The 19,775-nt window shown below is 37.8% G+C and overlaps 1 protein-coding gene across 5 annotated transcripts in view; it reads left to right on the top strand.

The window, feature by feature from the left end:
- The window catches only part of WAPL (WAPL cohesin release factor), an 81,816-nt gene extending 63,231 nt beyond the window's left edge, over positions 1–18,585 (top strand). For all 5 annotated transcript variants that reach the window (XM_025434197.3, XM_025434195.3, XM_049109090.1 and 2 more), the window contains 8 exons: positions 814–890; positions 3,878–4,053; positions 4,395–4,510; positions 4,884–5,048; positions 8,097–8,304; positions 10,532–10,620; positions 15,632–15,727; positions 16,220–18,585. In XM_025434197.3, coding sequence (XP_025289982.1) covers positions 814–890; positions 3,878–4,053; positions 4,395–4,510; positions 4,884–5,048; positions 8,097–8,304; positions 10,532–10,620; positions 15,632–15,727; positions 16,220–16,285 — 993 coding nt within the window. In that variant the 3' untranslated portion in view covers positions 16,286–18,585. The remainder of the gene's footprint in view (positions 1–813; positions 891–3,877; positions 4,054–4,394; positions 4,511–4,883; positions 5,049–8,096; positions 8,305–10,531; positions 10,621–15,631; positions 15,728–16,219) is intronic.
- The last annotated feature ends 1,190 nt before the right edge of the window (positions 18,586–19,775 follow it).

The following is a 19,775-nucleotide window of genomic DNA, read 5'->3' as shown; positions in this document are numbered from 1 at the left end:
TAGTTTAAGAACATGTATATTGTCACTCTTTGGGAAGCCTTGCATGTTCAGGTTTCGTTTTTTTTACTTCAGAATGTTACTGTTAATGTGGAATTCTGCTTACATATATTAACTTGTTTGTGGAAAATGATAGTTAAGAGGTGTCAGGTTTTTGTTTTTTAATTAATAAGGATTTCCATAACTTAGCTATTTGGGTCACATTGTAATCACAGCTTATATTTGGCTTTGAAGAATGATACTTTTAAACCGCGTGTGCTGTAAGTATATTTGTCCTTTGGCTTTTATGAGTGATTTAACCTAGTTCAGTGTAGGTTACAGTTTATGCTGCCAGTACATTTCAGAATGAATAGATTGGATTAGCTAGGTACTTTTTAAACCTCTGGGAAAATAACCTAGTGTACATTAAAAGTTCCTGGTGTGGGCAAACTGGAAATTGTTCTTCTCACTTTTAGAGTGCTTCAGGTGAATTAAGCCGGTAGTATTTTTTTTATTCTAAATGAATCCACTTAGGAGTTTATTAGTTATAAATTAGAGACTGCTCTTTTCTGACGTTCGGAGTGATTGGTAATTCGTTACAATGAATGTGTAGTGCAAAATTTGTTACTTAATGAGGAAGCAATTATAACAGTGTTTTAATTTTGTAATAAAGGAATAGCTCTCTACTGTAAATTTGGAACATGCTGGTTATTTCCTTAGATGACAAGGGCTGATTCTTTCCTATCTTTGTCTTTTACAGTATAGGGGATAGTATATTGTATGTGAATGAATGATAGCTATGGATTGCCACAGTTATTTCACATTTTCCCCTTTTAGGTAACAGTGCATAATCCAGAGAATCAAAGCTACTTGATAGCATATAAAGATTCACAACTCATTGTTTCTTCAGCTAAGTAAGTTTTTCTTAAATATCATGCTATTTACTCTGGTGCCTGGGTGGTACAGCTGGTTAAGTGTCCAGTTTGGCTCAGGTCATGATCTCAGGGTCCTGGGACCAAGCCCCTGTCCGGCTCCGTGTTCAGCAGGGAGTCTGCTTGAGATTATCTCTCTCTCCCTCTGTCCCTTTTGTTGTGTGCTCACTCTCTCGCTCTCTAAAATAAATAAATTTTAAAAAATAATAAATCTTGCTGTTTATTTAAGGCATTTGAGTTGACCATAAAGGTTTCTACTTCGTAAAATACTTCTGTCAAGTTCTGTGAACCAGAACTAGTATAGTGTAGTACAAAAGTTAGGAATACACATTCTGGAGCCAGAATGACTAAACGTAGTTCCCAGCTTCATGACTTCAGCCCTGTCACTTTGGGCAAGTCATTTACTGGGCTACACGTTCTCTAGAAGGGGGGGTAATAATTGCATCTACCTACCTGTTTTTTTTTTTTTTTTTTTTTAAGATTTTATGTATTTATTGATGAAAGACAGAGAGAGGCAGAGACACAGGCAGAGGGTGAAGCAGGCTCCCTGCAGGGAACCTGATGTGGGACTCGATCCTGGGACCCCAGGGTCACACCCTGAGCCAAAGGCAGACACTCAACCACTAAGCCACCTAGGCATCCCTACCTACCTGGTTGTAACAATAAAAAGAAATTTTATATATATGCTTAATATGTGTTAAACTATATACATTTTCAAAAATATGTATTAAATATGTGTATATGTAAAATATTTTAAGTGATTTTTAAATGTCTCATATACTGTGTACAATATGTATTAAGGTGTTAAAGTATAAAGGCCTAAACAATTCTTAGCATATGGTAAAAACTACATATTAATCCTTATTTTTACTGTATATGGTCTTTTTCTTTTTTTTTTTTTTTTATATGGTCTTTTTCTAACCCTCTTCATCCTTCGTACCTGTTCCTGCAGATCTCTGTTGCAGGTCCCCCTCTTTCACACTCTTTGTCCAGTTTATATGACATCAGGCTAATGCTATCACCTCAGTTCACGTAAAATTGCCAGTTTTTCTCCAGCCTTGGTTCAGTCTTACTACAACAGTCTCTTCCTAATATCTCCGTCCTAGTTCTTGGTATCTCTGCCCTAGTTCTCTGGCCTCCAGCATGTCCGACATGATACCACAGGGGCTCCACTTTTTAAAAATAATCCCAAATTCCAAATCTCTTATTGTCTTTCAGTGTGTGTCCAAAGTCCTTGGAATAATATCAGAGGCCCAGTGTTGCCTGACTCAAGTTCGTCTGTTTTTTAATCTCTTATTTTGGTGCATTTCAAACATAGACAAAAATAGACAAAATAGTATGATAAATCCTGATGCACATGCTATTCATCTTGAATAATCATCACCCATTGGCAGTCTTGTTTCCATCTGTAAACCCTATTTCTATATTATTTTGAAGCAAATTACAGATTTCATATAATTTAATCCATTAAAAACTTGAGTATAATTTCTTAAAAGAGGACTCTTTAAAAGATGTAACCACAGCACTATTTTCATACCCTATAAATGACTGATTGCTTAATATTATCATATGTCTAGTCAGTATCCAGATTTCCAATAGTCTTAAATTTCTGGTAGTCTTTAGTTTTCATTAGATCTATAGGTTTCCCCTCTTTTTTGGCCTTATGTTTATAAATTTTGTATCACACGTAGTACCCTAACACTCCTCTCTCTGGCTTTTTAACTTTTCAGTAGGAACCTGATAAATGCAGGGATAGCATATTGAAAGATGAATATACACCCCCACTGTTCTCCTCTCGTTTACCAACCCAAACCGTGACAATAACAGCATGGTAGTTCTGGTTAACATCTTCAAACATCTGAACAACAAATTATTTTAGATTAGATATGAGGAACACCTTCCTAACCGTATGGTCTGTTTTAAGGAGAAGCCTCTTAGAGAGGGACTAGATAACACCACAATTTTCTTTAAGGGTTTTGTATAGTATATATAGCACATGAGGAATCAACTGACAGAGTCAGCTTACTTCATCTCTCAGAGACTTTTTTAAATTAACAGACTTGATGATTTAAAGAGAGGCTTCAGGGATCCCTGGGTGGCGCAGAGGTTTGGCGCCTGCCTTTGGCCCAGGGGCGTGATCCTGGAGACCCGGGATCGAATCCCACATCGGGCTCCTGGTGCATGGAGCCTGCTTCTCCCTCTGCCTGTGTCTCTGCCCCCCCCTCTCTCTCTCTCTCTCTCTCTCTCTGTGTGACTATCATAAATAAAAAAATAAAAAAAAAAAAAAAGCCAGATTATGGAAATGTTAAAAAAATAAAAATAAAAAATAAATAAATAAATAAATAAATAAGTAAATAAAGAGAGGCTTCAGAAATACTACACTCACTTAAGGATTACATTTCCTTGTTATTTTGGATAGCATCTTGAGAATCTTTGGGATGCAGCTGATACCCTTATATGGCTGGCAGGAGACATGTCAGTTAAATGACTTCATGTTAAAAAATATGATTTGCTCTAATTTTTATGAACTATTTAATACCATCTATGCAGGATTATTTTTTTTATGCAGGATTATTTATTATGTATTATTTACCTGCTAAGAGCTTGCATCCTAAATAAAGAACATCTGAATGAAATTCAGAAATGTCCAGTGTTAGCTTTTAGAGGTTTTACCTTGTTTGGGGAGGCATTGTTTATTGTGTTGGAGAGATTGGTAAAATGGGGACTTTAGTACAAATGTAAACTTCTGCATTGACTTTATAATTTTAGCTTTGCTTAGAAAAATTTAAATTAATTGAGTTTTCTTAAAATTCAATGCTTAGTATGGTATTAATATATGACTAAATAGTTAATACATTATAACTTCTGGAGTAGAAAGAGAAATTAATTTGGCAGCATTTATGACATTTAAAATATTTAAGGTACAAGTAGTAGTTCTTAGTGTATAACTAAATTTGTTTTCTCTTAAGAGCATTACAGCATTGTGAAGGATTGATTCAGCAGTATAACCGTGCTGAGAACAGTATATGCTTACCTGACAGTAAGCCTCTGCCTCACCAGAATGTAACCAACCATGTGGGCAAAGCCGTAGAAGACTGCATGAGGGCCATCATTGGGGTATTGCTCAATTTAACTAATGATAATGGTAAGTAATATTTTCTACACATATTCTCACTGAAATAATGTATATTACATGTAAAAACAAGTTATTACCCTTGTTTCTTTTTTTAATGTAGTGATTTTTTTTTTTTTTTAAATCTCCATCATGTAATTCACTTATGTATATCGGTAGAGCTACTTATAGGGGTGATACTGTCAGGACTGGCCCAGTAGCTTGGTTTACAAGTACAGCCAAAAATATATTTCAATAAAGAAATAGCTATACATTTCTAACTTTTAATATCGATGTTAATGAATATTGTTTAGTATTGTCATATAGAAGAATCCCATTGTATAATTTTCACGTTGTAATCATCTTTATTGCAGAGTGGGGCAGCACCAAAACGGGAGAACAGGATGGCTTGATTGGCACAGCAATGAACTGTGTGCTTCAGGTTCCAAAGTACCTACCTCAGGAGCAGAGATTTGATATTCGAGTGCTGGTGAGTTAGAGGGACTGTTCCAGAAAGGAACATTTGATCTATTAAAATGATAAAAACATCATCTTAGTTTTGGGTTTAAGAACCAGCTGTTTGATATACTGTGGATTTCACTGGTTCCTTGTGAACATAATTCATATCGTACAAAAGGGAGCCATGAGGAGCTCTGTAAAAAATAAAACTGTAGGAACTAAAAGTGGCAATTTTTAAAAAGCGGTAAAATCATCGGAAGCACCACTCTCTTACATACTGGTTTTTAACCTTTAGTGGATGGTAGAGTACTGATTAGTTTTTTAGCTGAACAAAAATTATGTGTGTTGTGTTGCTATGCTTTTAATTCTCACCTGTAGTAATATGCATGTTTTGATTTTTGTAGGGCTTAGGTCTACTGATAAATCTAGTGGAGTATAGTGCTCGGAATCGGCACTGTCTTGTCAACATGGAAACATCATGTTCTTTTGATTCTTCCCTCTGTAGTGGAGAAGGAGATGATAGTTTAAGGATAGCTGGACAAATTCATGCCGTTCAGGCCTTAGTGCAGGTAAGCAGCAACTTAAAAAAAAAGCTAACATCTTCAGGTTGTTGTATTGTCCAACTTGTTCATCAGCTGCACCTCTCCCCCTTCGTCCTCTCCCCCTCCTTGTTTTGTGTGTGTGTGTCTGTCTCTCTCACCATTACCAGTTCACTGAGAGGTACACTGGGTTAAAGTGTATACCCTTCCTTACTTTATTCCACTGACAGTTCAACTGTAATAATCACTCCTTAGGCGTTGTTAGTGAAAAGTAGAAACAAGGTGTATTTGTTGATGAATCAAAAGTTTATTTTTTTCAGATTTTATTTACTCATGAGAGACACAGAGAGGCAGAGACATACATAGGCAGAGAGAGAAGCAGGCTCCCTGTGGGAGCTCAATCCTAGGACCCTGGGATTAATGATTAACTCACTGAGCCACGCAGGTCCCCTCAAAAAAGATCATTAATGACAAATTGTGAATCAAATCTCAGCCCTGATCCCATCCAGTTTCAAATCCTTCAGCATTTATTTCCTGGTCTGATCTAGGTCTAGTACTTTGTGTTCCTGAATATCGGGCCATACCTTTCTGCTTCTTTGGGCAGTGAGAGGGGAGTTACTTTTCAAAGTATGTCTGTGGAGTAATATCCTGGCTTAAGAATTGTGTCAGAGGGCACCTGGGTGGCCCAGTCAGTTAAGTGTCTGCCTTTAATTCAGGTCATGATTCCAGGGTCCTGGGATCAAGCCCAGGAATGGGCTCTCTGCTCAGTGGAGAGCCTCCTTCTTCCTCCCCCTGTCCTCATCCTGCTCACCACCCCCTTGTGCATACATGCACTCTCCCCCACCCCAAATACATAAATAAAATATTTTTATTTATTTTTATTTTTAAAAGATTTTATTTATTTATTCATGAGAGATAGAGGCAGACACAGGCAGAGGGAGAAGCAGGCTCCATGCAGGGAGCCTGACGCAGGACTCGATCCCAGGTGTCCAGGATCAGGTCCTGGGCGGAAGGCAGGCGTCAAACCGCTAAGCTACCCAGGCATCCTGAATAAAATCTCTAAAAAAGAATTGTGTCAGAATATGTATATTTAAAAATTGATGTCTCTGTGGGGTGTCTGGATGCCTCAGTTGGAAGAGCATGTGGCACTTGATTGCAGAGTCATGAGCTCGGGCCCCACGTTGAGTACAGAGATTAATAAATAAACGTAAAAAAAATAAAATTAATGTCCCCAATTCACCTGATCCTAGCCACTAAACATACTCCCTCTCCTCAATTTACATGTCAGTCTTTGTTTCTTAACAGTGGTGGTCATTGCAGTTTTTACTTCTTTTCCAGCCTAATAGGTTCCTAACTACCTTTGTTATTTCTTTCCTTAAATAACAATTGGCTTGTGTTCAGAACTGATAATAAACTATTTCATTGTTTCTGAAATCTTTGCCATTCTGTTAATCCTTTTGGTCTTTTTTCAAACTAGTAATACTTAAAAGAAGGTAATCCACAACAGTTTGATCTTTCCCTGAGTCATAACTAGGACTCCTCATTCTCTTCTCAAATATTTTAATCTCAGGAGTTCTTTTACACTCTTGAAAATTATTGAGGACTCCAGAGAATTTTAGATTATGTGTGTTCGAGCAATTGATATTTACTGAATTTGAAATCAAAACAAAATTACAAAACAAAGGCACTTGTTCCATTAGCCATCAGAGCAATATCAATCACACAGTATGTAGATCCTGGAAAACACTGTACACTTTCATTCGTGAGAGAATGAAAGAGGTCAGTTGACCTCTCAGTATTATTATGAATATGATTTTGACCTCATAGTTTTTCCAGAGGGGTTTTGGGGACCACTAAATTTTTAAAGAAATTTAAAAACTACTTTCATATAAGCTCAGATTTTATTTTCTTAAGGGGTTAATAGCTTAAAATCCACTCTTCCATATACTCAGCAAATTTTTGAGATCTAGTTGGCATTTGATTTTTGGTAGTTGTTTTTAGTAACTTGGAGTTTTTGTCAAATCGTAATATAGTAAATGCTTTATATTCACTCAGAGCACTGTATCAGCACAAGGAAGATAAAGCACATGAAAGCAAGGAATTCAGTGTGTTACCTTTTGACTTAAAAGCTTTCACTGTGTACTTCAAATGTTAATAATATTAGTTGGGGTCCAGTTCTGAGTCTGAGACCTTTTGCTTTTTAATTTACTGGTGCTTATTTATCTCTTTTTATTTAATTTTTAAATTTTTATCTATTTCCGTTAGAGAAAGCAAGCAGGCGGGGCGGGGGTAGTGATGGTGGGGAGGGGTAGAGGGAGAGAGAGAATCTTAAGCAGGCCCCACACCTACTGCAGAGCCTGACACAGAGCTTGATATCATAACCCTGAGATCATGATCTGAGCCAAAATCAAGAGTCCAACACTTAACCAACTGAGCCACCCAGGCATCACTTATCTCTTATCTTCTTTCTTTTTAAAGAAGTTATGTTGCTTTTTCCCAATATTATGTAGTTTTATTTAGTGTCCTTTCTTAATTTATTCAGTCTGCTTAGGCTTTAAAAACATTGTTTTACATCATTCGTATTTTTTGCTTGATCTATCCGGTCATTATTATCCAATTTAAAGGCAAGTGTCGAGATTTGCATTCTTTAAAACAGAATGTCTGTATTATTAGATACATATAATTTATTTGACTCCCAGTAGCATTTTTTTTTTTTAAAGATTTTATTTATTTATTCATGAGAGACACACAGAGAGAGGCAGAGACACAGGCAGAGGGAGAAGCAGGCTCCATGCAGGGAGCCTGACGTGGGACTTGATCCCGGGTCTCCAGGATCAGGCCCCGGGCGAAAGGCGGTGCTAAACTGCTGAGCCACCCGGGCTGCCCCCCAGTATCATTTATACTTCCTTTTTGCCTTCAGTTGGATGTAGAGTAAAACTTTTTATTGTAATTTACCCCTTTTAACCAGATAGCATGCTTCTTAGGGTTAGTGATTGTAAAAGCAAACAGACTTTGTATTTGAGTACATACATGTTAGTTGGTATTCTTTTAACGATCTTCAAAAATAATTTTTATCAGCTATTCCTTGAGCGAGAACGAGCAGCCCAGTTGGCAGAAAGTAAAACAGATGAATTGATCAAAGATGCTCCCACCACTCAGCATGATAAGAGTGGAGAGTGGCAAGAGACAAGTGGAGAAATACAGTGGGTATCAACTGAAAAGACTGATGGTACAGAAGAGAAACATAAGAAGGAAGAGGACGATGAAGAACTTGACCTCAATAAAGGTACATTTATTTTAAGTAGTGTATTCGAATTGAAAATGTTTTCTCCCTCTGCAACATATTTTTAATTTGTGTGTTGTCCTAATCTTGAAATTATTTTCCGGTCTCTCTAGCTCAGTGCAGACAAGCTTTAGTATCTCAGTGCACGTAGGAATTCTTCGCCAGCTCCCTTGCAGTGAGGAAGGCACACTCTAGTGCAGGAAAGGTCTGCCTTTCCTTCCTGCTCTGGCCTTTCTTTACTCACCTGAAAAGAGAGTGATGGAAAAATAGGATTCCTAAAGGTTTTCACGGTTTTGACATTTTGAGATTCTTTTATGAGCCTCACTTTATAAATTGAGATCTATTATCATAAATTACAGTAATAGTTCTCAAATGATATGTAGAAGCTTGCAAGCACAGTAAGGAAAACACTGACGGAGACATTACATTTATTATCTGTTGTCAGCAACTGGTATTGGATTTCTGTTTATGCAAGTACTGCAGGATAACCATTTGTAACCTTGTCACTCAAGTTATGAAATTAAATAATATGTTTAGCCTCACCAAATTAGGAAGCAAGTCCCAGCAAATGTCTTTTTCTGAGCCTAGTCTCTTTCTTATGCCCACTGTTCCACTAATGCCATTAGTTCTAATATTGTAAGAAATTGCCATTCTATTTTCTTATCAAGTATTCATGTTTTCTTTGGCATAATATTTTTGGTTGCTTAGCAGTTTTTTATACTAACAGTTTTATTGGGGTGTTAGCTTGTGAGGACTGCTATAACAAAGTACTGTAGACTGAGTGGCTTAAACAACACAAATGGATTTCCTCACAGTGTCAGGGTTGGTCTCAGGCTTGTCTCTCCTTGGAGTGTAGATGGATATCTTTGGCCTTCCCTCTGTGTATATCTTTGTTCTGATCTCCAGTTATGAGGATAGCAGACAGATTAGGACCCACCCCAGTGACCTCATTTAAACTACCTCTTGAATTAAACACCCTAGCCAAATGTGGTCATACCCTGAGGTACTAGGGGTTAGGAGCTCAACATATGCAGGGGGTGGGGCCAATGTTCAGCCCATAACAAGGTCAAATTCACCCTTTTAAAGTAAACAATTGAGTAGTTTTCAGTACATTCACAAGATTGTGCAACCATCACTACTGTCTAGTTTCAGAACATTTTATCCCCGCCCCCGCCCCTCCCCGCCAGAGAAAACCCCTACCTGTTCAGTGGCCATCACCCCCTGTTCTCCCCTCCCCAGCCAGTGGCAACCACTAATTTTGTCTCTGGATTTGCCTATACTGGACATTTCATGTAAGTGGAATAATCTGTAGCCCTTTGTGACTGGCTTCTTTCACTTAGCCTAATGTTTTTCAAGGTTCATTCATGTTATAACATGTTATTAGTACTTAATTCCTTTTTATAGCTAAATAATGCTCCACTGTTGGTATGTACTACACTTTGTTTAGTCATCAATTGATGGATGTTTGGGTTGTGTCCACCTGTGGCACTTAGGATGCTGCTGTGACATGGCATGCATGTACAATTTTTGTGTAAACATATTTTCACTTCTTTTGGGTATATACTTAAGAGTGGAAGTGTTGAATTATTTCTTAACTCAGGATTTAGCGTTTTAAGGAACTACCAAACACTTTTCCAAAATGACTGCTTCATTTAACATTCCTGCTGGCCACGTATAAGGGTTCTGGTTTCTCCAAATCCTTACAAATAGTTATTTGTCTTTTTTATTTTAGCCATCCTAGTGGGTGTGAAGGTATATGTCACTTGATTTGCAGTTCCCTGTTGAATAAATTGTATCAATATCAAGCATGTTTCCACGTGCTTATTGGTCATTTACATGTCTGTCTACGTTGTCTCTTCATTTTCTTGATGTTGTCTTTTGAAACACAAAAATTTTAAGTTCGATGAAGTTCAGTTTATCTTATTTTGTCACTTTTGGTTTTGGTATGGTATCTAAACAGCCATTTCCTAACCCAAGGTCATAAAAAGTGAGTCCTGTATTTTTGTCTAAGAGTTTTATGGTTTTTGTGCTTATATTAAGATCTTTCTTCCCATTTCAGTAATTTTTTGTTAATTTATTTGGAAATCCCATTTTCTTAGTACCATCTATCAGTGTTCAAGCAGTTCTGAAGAAAAGATAGCTAACAGAATTTTTGGTGTTATGGGGTGGAATTGGTTTTTTATTTGTTTAGGTGGTATACTGTTATAGTTGTTTGTTTAAATATTCTCAGCCCTTCAGCATGCTGGCAAACACATGGAGGATTGCATTGTGGCCTCATATACAGCACTACTTCTCGGGTGTCTCTGCCAGGAGAGTCCAGTAAGTAATAGTTCTGTGTTGTTTTATGTGTCTTAATAAGATTCCATTATGACTTCATACCATTACCTAATTAACTTACATTTTATGTATTTTCCGCCCTCATGTTAAAACTTTCACATATTTGGTGAATTTTTAAAAATTTATTTAATTATTTGGTAAATTTTAGAAGTACATTCCAAAATAATAATTTGGTTTATTTATATATATTTTTTAAAGATTTTATTCATTCATGAGAGACACAGAGAGGCAGAGACACAGGCAGAGGGAGAAGCAGGTTTCCTGGGGGGAGCCTGATGTGGGACTCGATCCCAGGACCCTGGGATCACGACCTGAGCCAAAGATAGATGCTCAACTTCTAGGCCACCCAGGTACCCAAAAGTAATTGGGTTTAATGAGAAAATTTTTTTAAATTTTATTTATTTATTTATTATATTTATTATGATAGTCACAGAGAGAGAGAGGCAGAGACACAGGCAGAGGGAGAAGCAGGCTCCATGCACCGGGAGCCCAATGTGGGACTCGATCCCGGGTCTCCAGGATCGCGCCCTGGGCCAAAGGCAGGCGCCAAACCGCTGCGCCACCCAGGGATCCCGGTTTAATGAGAAAATTTTTGATTGATGGATGAATCCAGTTACATGGCTTCAGTTGAAGTAAAAACATAAAACCTGTGCTCATCTGGCTTAAGATGGAAAAGTCTAGCAGTCTCAGTGATACTGTCAAGGAGTCAGAAAATTTGTCTTTAAACCCTACTCTTGGGGCGCCTGGTGGCTTAGTTGTTAAGTGTCTGCCTTCGGCTCAGGTCACGATCTCAGGGTCCTAGAATCTAGCCCCACATCAGACTCCCTGCTCAGGGAGTCTGCTTCTCCCTTTCCCTCTGCCCCTTCCTTGTGCCCACATTCTCTGTCCTAAATAAATAAATAAAATCTGTAAAAAACAAAACAAAAACATTCTCTGATTGTTGTCTTGTGCTAGGTCTCCTTCTGGCCCCATGCTGGCACTGGCTACATGTTAAATAATGTCAGATGAAAGTGGCCTCCTCTTGTCTTTAAGAGCAGTGCTTTTTTTCCCCCCTAGAATCCCTCCACACCCACTGTGCCAAGTAGACTTTCCCCTTATCTTGGCCAGCATTGGCTCACCTGGCTTTTGTTTAAACCACTTACTGGCAAGGAAAATGGGATTACTATGTGAGATTTAGATTATGATGATTTAACTAGATGTATTAGTGTCCAGATGGTGAGGCTGAGTCAGCATGGAAGTGGATAGTTCTGGCTACTAGGACAGTCATTGGGAAGACTTTTTTTTTTTTAAGATTTTATTTATTTATTCATGAGAGACACACAGAGAGGGGAAGAGACACAGGCAGAGAGAGAAGCAGGCTCTGTGCAGGGAGCCCGATGTGGGACTTGATCCTGGTTTTCCAGGATCACACCCTGGGCCTAAGGCAGGTGCTAAACCACTGAGCCACCCAGGGATCCCCTAGGAGGACTTTTTACAGGAAAGGTCTAATGGAAGAGCCAAAATTTAAAATAAAGGAGGTTCTTTTCCTTAGGAGCCAAGGGTATTCAGGAGGCAAGAATGGAACTCTATTCTATAGTGAAAGGGTTAGCTTCTCTTCTGTGTTAAGTTTTTTTTTCTTTTTGTCTCTTCCATATTTATATTATAGTCAAGCTCTGATCAAATGCATAGTAGCCTGCTCCATTGTGGCCCTTGCTGACACCATCGCTTTCAAGAACAAGACCAAAGTTCTCATCATGATTGTGGAGGGCCCTGCAGGATCTTTATCCCCTTTCCTGGAATCTTTTCAGTTCAGTCCTTTTCCTTAAATTCAGAGACCTTTTTTTTTTTCTTTTTTTTTTTAAGGTTTTATTTATTTAGTCATGAGAGAGACAGAAAGAGGTGGAGAAGCAGGCTCCCTGTGGGGAGCCCGATGCGGGACTCATCCCAGGACCTGGAATCATGCCCTGAGCCGAAGGAAGATGCTCAACTGCTGAGCCACCCAGGTGGCCTAAATTCAGAGATTTTAAGGGCAAATGAGAAGCACACATCAAGCAAAGGGGAAAGAGGAAGAGGCAGGTGTCCAAAAAAAAAAAAAATAGGCATACTATTTAAATTTAATGATTTTTAGATACTCTGTTTTGCACACACCCTAGTTTCAGTTATGTTCTTTCTTAAATATTGGGTCTAGACATTAACTTGTGATTCTAGCACATGTGATTTATTTTTGGTCATTTTTCTCATGTTAATAAATTCCTATTCGTGTATATCTCTTTAAAGAGATCATAAATTGTCTTTAAGTTCTAGGCAATGTGAATTCATAGAACTCTAATGTCTTTATTGCCTTGGGGGGGAATCATTATGATTAACCCCAGAAAAACTAGCTGATACACAAAATGGAAAGGAAATTGATTTGCCGAATGTATAAGTGGAAGAGAGATGAGACAAGAAAGCAGATGGTTGGGGATCCCTGGGTGGCTCAGCAGCTTAGCGCCTGCCTTCGGCCCAGGGCACGGTCCCAGAGTCCTGGGATCAAGTCCCACATCGGGCTCCCAGAATGGAGCCCGCTTCTCCCTCTGCCTGTGTCTCTGCCTCTCTCTCTCTCTCTCTCTCTCTCTCTATGTCTATCATAAATAAATAAATAAATCTTTAAAAAAAAAACAAAAAAACAAGCAGGTGGTTGTACTATAGTAAATGATGCTTTATGGTAAAGGGCTGCATGCTTATGCCCAGGATTCCCTGTGTCATCTTCCATTGCACATCATGGATCTGGTGAATTGCATTGGTCAATCTCCTCACTGGTCTTTGTCTTTCTTGCTTTCTTGGTTCCGTTCCTAAAATCTTGGACACTGCCACCATAGATAACTTCCTTAAGAGCACATCTGACCACTACTCTTCCCAGTCTTTCTTAGCTGACCATCGTTTAGGGAATCATGAACCTTGTTTTAGTACTACAAGTAAAACTTAATAAAACTGCTTCTGTGTTTTCTAAATCTGTCATACCCGTTGGGTACTTTCTAAATTTCCCAAATAGGCCATGCCATTTCTCATTTTTCTTTTTCCTAAGTTTATTTAAGTAATCTCTATACCCAACATGGGGCTCAAACTCACAATTCTGAGATTGAGTTGCATGCTTTTCTGAAAGAGCCTCTCTCATTTTTTTTTTTTTAACCTGCTGCTATTTAAAAACACGTGCTATGACTGCCTTTCCCATGCCAGCCACTGTATGCTGCATTCTGTGGAGTATTGATAGGAAAAGGGTTTGCTTATTGAGGATTTCACTCGAAACCTAGGGTCTAATTTATTCTGTATCATAGCAATATACTTTTCTACTGAGCAGCCTCCATGGTCACCATAGCTACTGCTCTTCCCACCACCATGCTGTCATGCTGCCTTCCTGGAAATTGGCTAAAGACATTCTTAAGCCCAACTTTCCTTTAGCTCTGTAGTTTTCATTGGGACTGCCCTTATTACATTCACCTCTTTGGCATAATTTTTAAAGCATTTTGTAAAATCTGTGTGCTTGGGGCACCTAGGTGGCTCAGTCAGTTGAGTATATCTCCTTTTTGCTCAGGTCATGATCTCAGGGTCCTGGGATCGAGCCCCCTATCTGGCTCCCTGCTCAGTGGGAAGCCTGCCTGTCTCCCTCTCTCTCTGCCTGCTGCTCCCTCTGCTCGTTTTCTGTCAAATAAATAAATCTTATCTATATATACACTGTTTTAGCTGCAAGATTAACTCTGTAGGAATAAATATGTACTCTAGCTCACAGCTAGGGACTGGTAGTGGCTTTAGATGGGAAGGTGGCTCACTTAGAATATGGGTGATTCATATTGCATAATGTAGTGTATGGTTACTTTAGTAACGTTGATTAGGTCTTTTCTGAAACTGTATTCTTACTATTATTTTGTTTCTTTATAATTTCAAAAGTTACCTGACATTTTTTTTTTTTTTTTTAAAGGTATAGAATGGGCGCTTGGGTAGCTCAGTCGGTTAAGCATCTGCCTTCAGCTCAGGTTATGATCCCAAGGTCCTAAAATAATAAAATCCTAAAAAAAAAAAAAAGAAAAAAGAAAAAGTGAGGCAGGGAGAGGTGCCTGGGTGGCTTAGTCATTTGAGCATCCGACTCTTGATTTTGTCTCAGGTCATGATCTCAGGTGCAGATCAAGCCCCCTATTGGGGCTTGATCTGCTCTGTAATGGAGCCTAAGATTTTCTCTCTTACCCTCCTCCCACCCCACCCCAACCCCCGTCAAAAATAAATAAATAAAAAGGGAGAGAGGGGACTGGTGGCAGATATCTTAAAAGCATAATATGTTATCTTCCTCCATGCCCCTATCAACAACAATCCAAAACTCCTCCCACCTTGTGGCCTGAAACTCGGGATAAATTTTCTTTTGTGCTTTTTGTTGTAGGTGAACATGCTTAAAAGAGCCTTTCGTTTTATTGTTTATGAACCTTTAAAACATTGAAAAAATATACGGAAATAGAAGAGGTTTTTAAAAGCAAGTAATATATTTTCCTTTAGCAGATTGGTTATAGATGTAGTTTGGCTGCTCCTCCTTAACCATGAAGGGCAACACCTAATGTCCTTTATTGACATTGCTGACTTTCTCTCATGAAACCAGTGTATCTTTGAAAATACCTAGTTAATTCCTAGCCTACATAGGAACATGAGAAGTCCATAAGCACCTGAGTACATCTCAGTTTCCAAAACACATACACTCAACAGTGCATTTTCTGATCTCAGGCATTTTTCTGTATATTTACAAAAATAAATATGGACACAAGTGTACCTTTTGCCAGTTTTACCTTTCTGAGGATGGGATGGGATAGAGAATGGACACACACACTTGTAGAGTTTTGGAGGGTGGAAAGGGAAATAACATGTTAACCAAGGAGTTCAAGGACCTCATAGAAGTTTGAAACAGGGTATGTGCCCAAACCAGCCACATTGTGCAGGGTGCAAACTCCTCTGTTTTCTGCCTCCTGACCAATATTTCTTTCATCTATTTCCTCAGATCAATGTGACCACTGTGCGAGAATATCTGCCAGAAGGCGACTTTTCAATAATGACAGAGATGCTCAAAAAATTCCTGAGCTTCATGAATCTTACTGTAAGTAACTTCTCTTGCAGTTTCTGTGGTCATAAATAGGATACATTAGTAACCATAGAAATTAAAATACTGTGTGGCCTTCGTGACTAGAAGCAAAAACAGGATTCTCTTTTGATGTGTTCTTTTTAAGATAATTTTTATTTATTTTAAGATTTTATTTATTTATTCATGAGAGACACAGGCAGAGGGAGAAGCAGGCTCCATGCAGGGAGCCCGGGACTCAATCCTGGGTCTCTAAGATCAGGCGCTGGGCTGAACGCAGCGCTAAACCGCTGAGCCACCCGGGCTGCCCTCTTTTTAAGATATTTTTTAATACAATATCACTATATATGACCATAGTAATTATCAAAGCCACAATTTAATCTTAGTGTGTTTTGATTCATAGTGTTCAGTTTAGTGAAGCTAAAGAATTTAAGCTTTGATTTGATGCTTGTTAAAATTTGTTAAATATTAACTGTTACTTCCTCTCTACCCCCCCCCCCCCCCCTTCAGTGTGCTGTTGGAACCACAGGCCAGAAATCTATCTCTAGAGTGATTGAATACTTGGAACATTGCTAGCTGCTTGCTTTACCTTTGCTTCAGGTGCTCGGTAATGCTGGAGCTATTCTTAGACAAAGAAAAGTCATGAAAGAAGTCCTTGAAGATATACCAAGAACATTCATCAGTATCATTCATGTTTGGATTTTTAAGGCCACCTGATTTCTTCGTCATGCATTCTGCATTTGCTAAATGACAGTTACTACATCAATCTGCAACTATCAAAAATGAGGGAAAAGGTTCAGGCTGTTAACAATTCCATGCAGTATTTAAATACACTTACTTTGGCAGAGTTTATACTCTCCCCTTGTTCTCTTGCTTTATTCTGGGCAAGTTGTAAGGGGAAAATTTGTGCTGCTGTTAGTGCAACTGCTGTGTATGTTGAGCCACTGTTGTCATGCCAGCCAGGTGCAGAGGCAGCTTAGCTACTGAGGTATCGAATGTTTTGAGGACATTCTAGACAACAGCTTAGTTCCTTTTTCAGGCTCATTTGCTTTTGCTTTTTGTTGAATGATTCCAATCGTAAATAAAGCTTTTAATAATTTTGTGAATTTTTTTTCTTTGTTGTTCCCTGAACTACTGTCTATATTTAAAATTAGATGGAATCCAAAGACACAAGGGATTAATAGTATATTTTTTTATTTTTCATTTGGTTTGGGTTGTTGAACTATTTTTCACTTTTGAGACCATGACCATATTATCATGCCATGATGAGTCATAGCTGTAGACACAAGAAAACCAACAACAGTTTGAGGGAATATTACATAAGATGATGTGCCCTGTTAAAGGATGAAGCAAAATAGACAAACCCAGGGTAGTTTCAGCTTAATGCTAGAGGAGGCTCTTGAAACATTGTGTTGAGGGAGGACCCTCTAGATATATTTTCTAATGTTCAGTACAATAAATATAAGGAAGCTAAAACACCAATGTGGAATTCATGTTTCCAGAAAATGTGTATATTCTTCTATAGAGTGACAGGATCAAATGCAAAAACGCAAAGCCTTAAATTGCTGGTTCAGAGAAAATCCTTTTTTTTTCCCCCATTCAGATTCTTAGTTCATAGAACAGTGTGTTTGGAAAACAGTCATGGAACACACAAAACACATTTTATATATTTAATTTCACAACATTGCAAATCTTTCTTGTGTTAATTATTGTTCAGACCACTGGTAAAACTTTTCTTTTTTTGTTGATTGGGCCTGAATACAGGCTTTCCAGAGATCTCTTTCATTAATACTTTTAAATACCTTTCGGGTAGTTATGTCATGTTTCTTCATTGGATTTGTAAAACTTGAAGCCATAAAAATATTAGTTTGGTGTGTATTGAGGAAAATAGCTAAAAGTCTAATTGTTACTCATTTAGACTTTGTTATTTCCTTGTATAAAGTGACAAATCGGGGCTCTTGTATCAGTGCCAGCTGTAATGTTTTTTAAATGCAGTGGCTGCCTTCTATTGTCTTCCTATTTTTGATAATGCAGATTGTTGGGAAATCTATAAGGAAGTAACTGATTCCAGGCAAATTGTTTTCTTCCTCCTACCCACCCAACCCCCACCCATCACCTTCTAACAGCATAGTTATGCCAGTGTAACTTGGGAAAGATTGAGGTCTTATTTGCCCTGAGTATAAAAGCTAGCTTAGCAAACTATTTTAAAAGTATATCAGTAAATGATATTCATAAATTGAATTAGTTAGATATATTTTGTTTAAAAAATTTAAAGTGCATTGATATTTATTAATCATTGGATTTAGGAAAAGGAACAGATTTCTGGTAAAACTGACATGCGGCAGATGGTAAAGAATATTATAAAATGTTTGGATGAGAACAATCAGGGCGAACTACATTTTTCTGTTACACTGGTAATCATTTGAGAATTGATTTACCTCAGTGTTTAACAGTTTTTTGTTTTGTTTTGTTTTTTAAATAATAACTAATTGTCAAGCACTGATAGAGATGCAGACTTTGGTGGGGGGGGGTGGGGGGAGAAATCACCTCACCAGCTGCAGTGCATTTGTGTGTTTTTAACCCTCAGAGAACTCTGCATTTTAGGGTACTTGAGGCTGACTTGCAAATTAAAGTTTTAAAGTAACCTTTTTTTCCATTGTAAATATTTCTGTAAATACTACCAATTGGAAATTAGAACAGTAGAGTACTTTTCTGAATCCAATCCTATTTTTATTTTATACAGTATTTCTCAGCTGTGATCTTTGGAGCAAAAGCCAACGGCAGGAAAAAAAAATAGTTTGTACCAGTTTCATGAAGTATGTCTTTGGGTTTTTGTAAATAATTTTAACTCAAATAAAATTGCTACTTTCAATACACATGTTGTCTTTAACATAATCTATTGAACTGTTTTTGATGAAGAAATCTCATGAACTTGATATAAATAAGGGGAAACGTGATGTGTACGTGAATTTCCCTTCAACATACATAAAAACCATTTTTTGTTAAATGTTATGTACTTCTCCATGTTTTTAATACTTCTCTGAATATGTTGACTCTCAGAAACTCAGGTTTATTAAGGATGGTGATTTTCTGCTTGTATAGTTATGCCCTTGATGTGTTAAGTTAGTTGCCTTAGTCTTTTTGCCCCTCTGAATATGACCCAAGACTTCTTTGTTTTTTATTTTTTTTTTACAGCTGCTTTTTAGTTTTTCACTTTTCTTGTCAGACTCTTAAGTTTCCCGCACGGAATACAAGTACATTCCTCGACCTCTCCTCACTGCTTTTAATCATAAAACTAGATTGAAGGGCGTCTCCTGTGAGTTCCCCTCCACTCTCCCTTCTTCCAGACGTAAACACAGTGTATCACCATGTTTTAAGAGTGCAGGCTGTGGATTTACAAAGACCTAAACCACACATACATTTGGAAAGCAAGTGCCGATGTGTTAGAGCAATTTCCCAAACTAACTTTTAACCTGCCTACTCAGCTAGAAGATGGGGTTCCTGCTTGCTTCAGAGTTGTGAAGACTCAAACTGCGTGAGAAGCAGTAGCACCGTGTTCCAAATGCAGGTCTTGGTAAATGTTAGCTTTCACCAAACAATTGTTTGGACTCTAAGTAGTTTATACTTGGTAGACTAATAATTTAGAGATAAACATAATAATCCCTAGAGCCAGTTTAAAAAAATGCAAAGACGTATAGGTAGAGCTACTTACAATAAAAATTCGACAGTGACAAATATTTCACTAACAAAAGGAAGATGGGGCAAGAGTAACAATGAGAAAAATAGAAAACAAAAGTAGCAAGAGCAAATAGATTTTAAAAGAATAAAAGCTTTCCTGCAAGACAAACAATATCCACTAAATCGAACAATACCAATAATTATATTAAATGTAGGTATACCAAATACTCCAATTACAAGGCAGAGATCATCAAACTGAAAAAGAGACCTGCTGCATACAAGTAGTTTGAAAGAAAAAAGGATGGGGAGAAAAAGACCATACAAACACTAATCACAAGTTGGAGTGATTATTTAAGACAAAAGATGAATATTAGGCCTAAAAAGCATT

This window comes from Canis lupus, chromosome 4 (assembly GCF_003254725.2).
Source record: "Canis lupus dingo isolate Sandy chromosome 4, ASM325472v2, whole genome shotgun sequence".
NCBI classification, from domain to species: domain Eukaryota; kingdom Metazoa; phylum Chordata; class Mammalia; order Carnivora; family Canidae; genus Canis; species Canis lupus.
The sequence above is the reverse complement of the archived record's forward strand: the minus strand, read 5'-3'. Positions and strand labels throughout refer to the sequence as shown.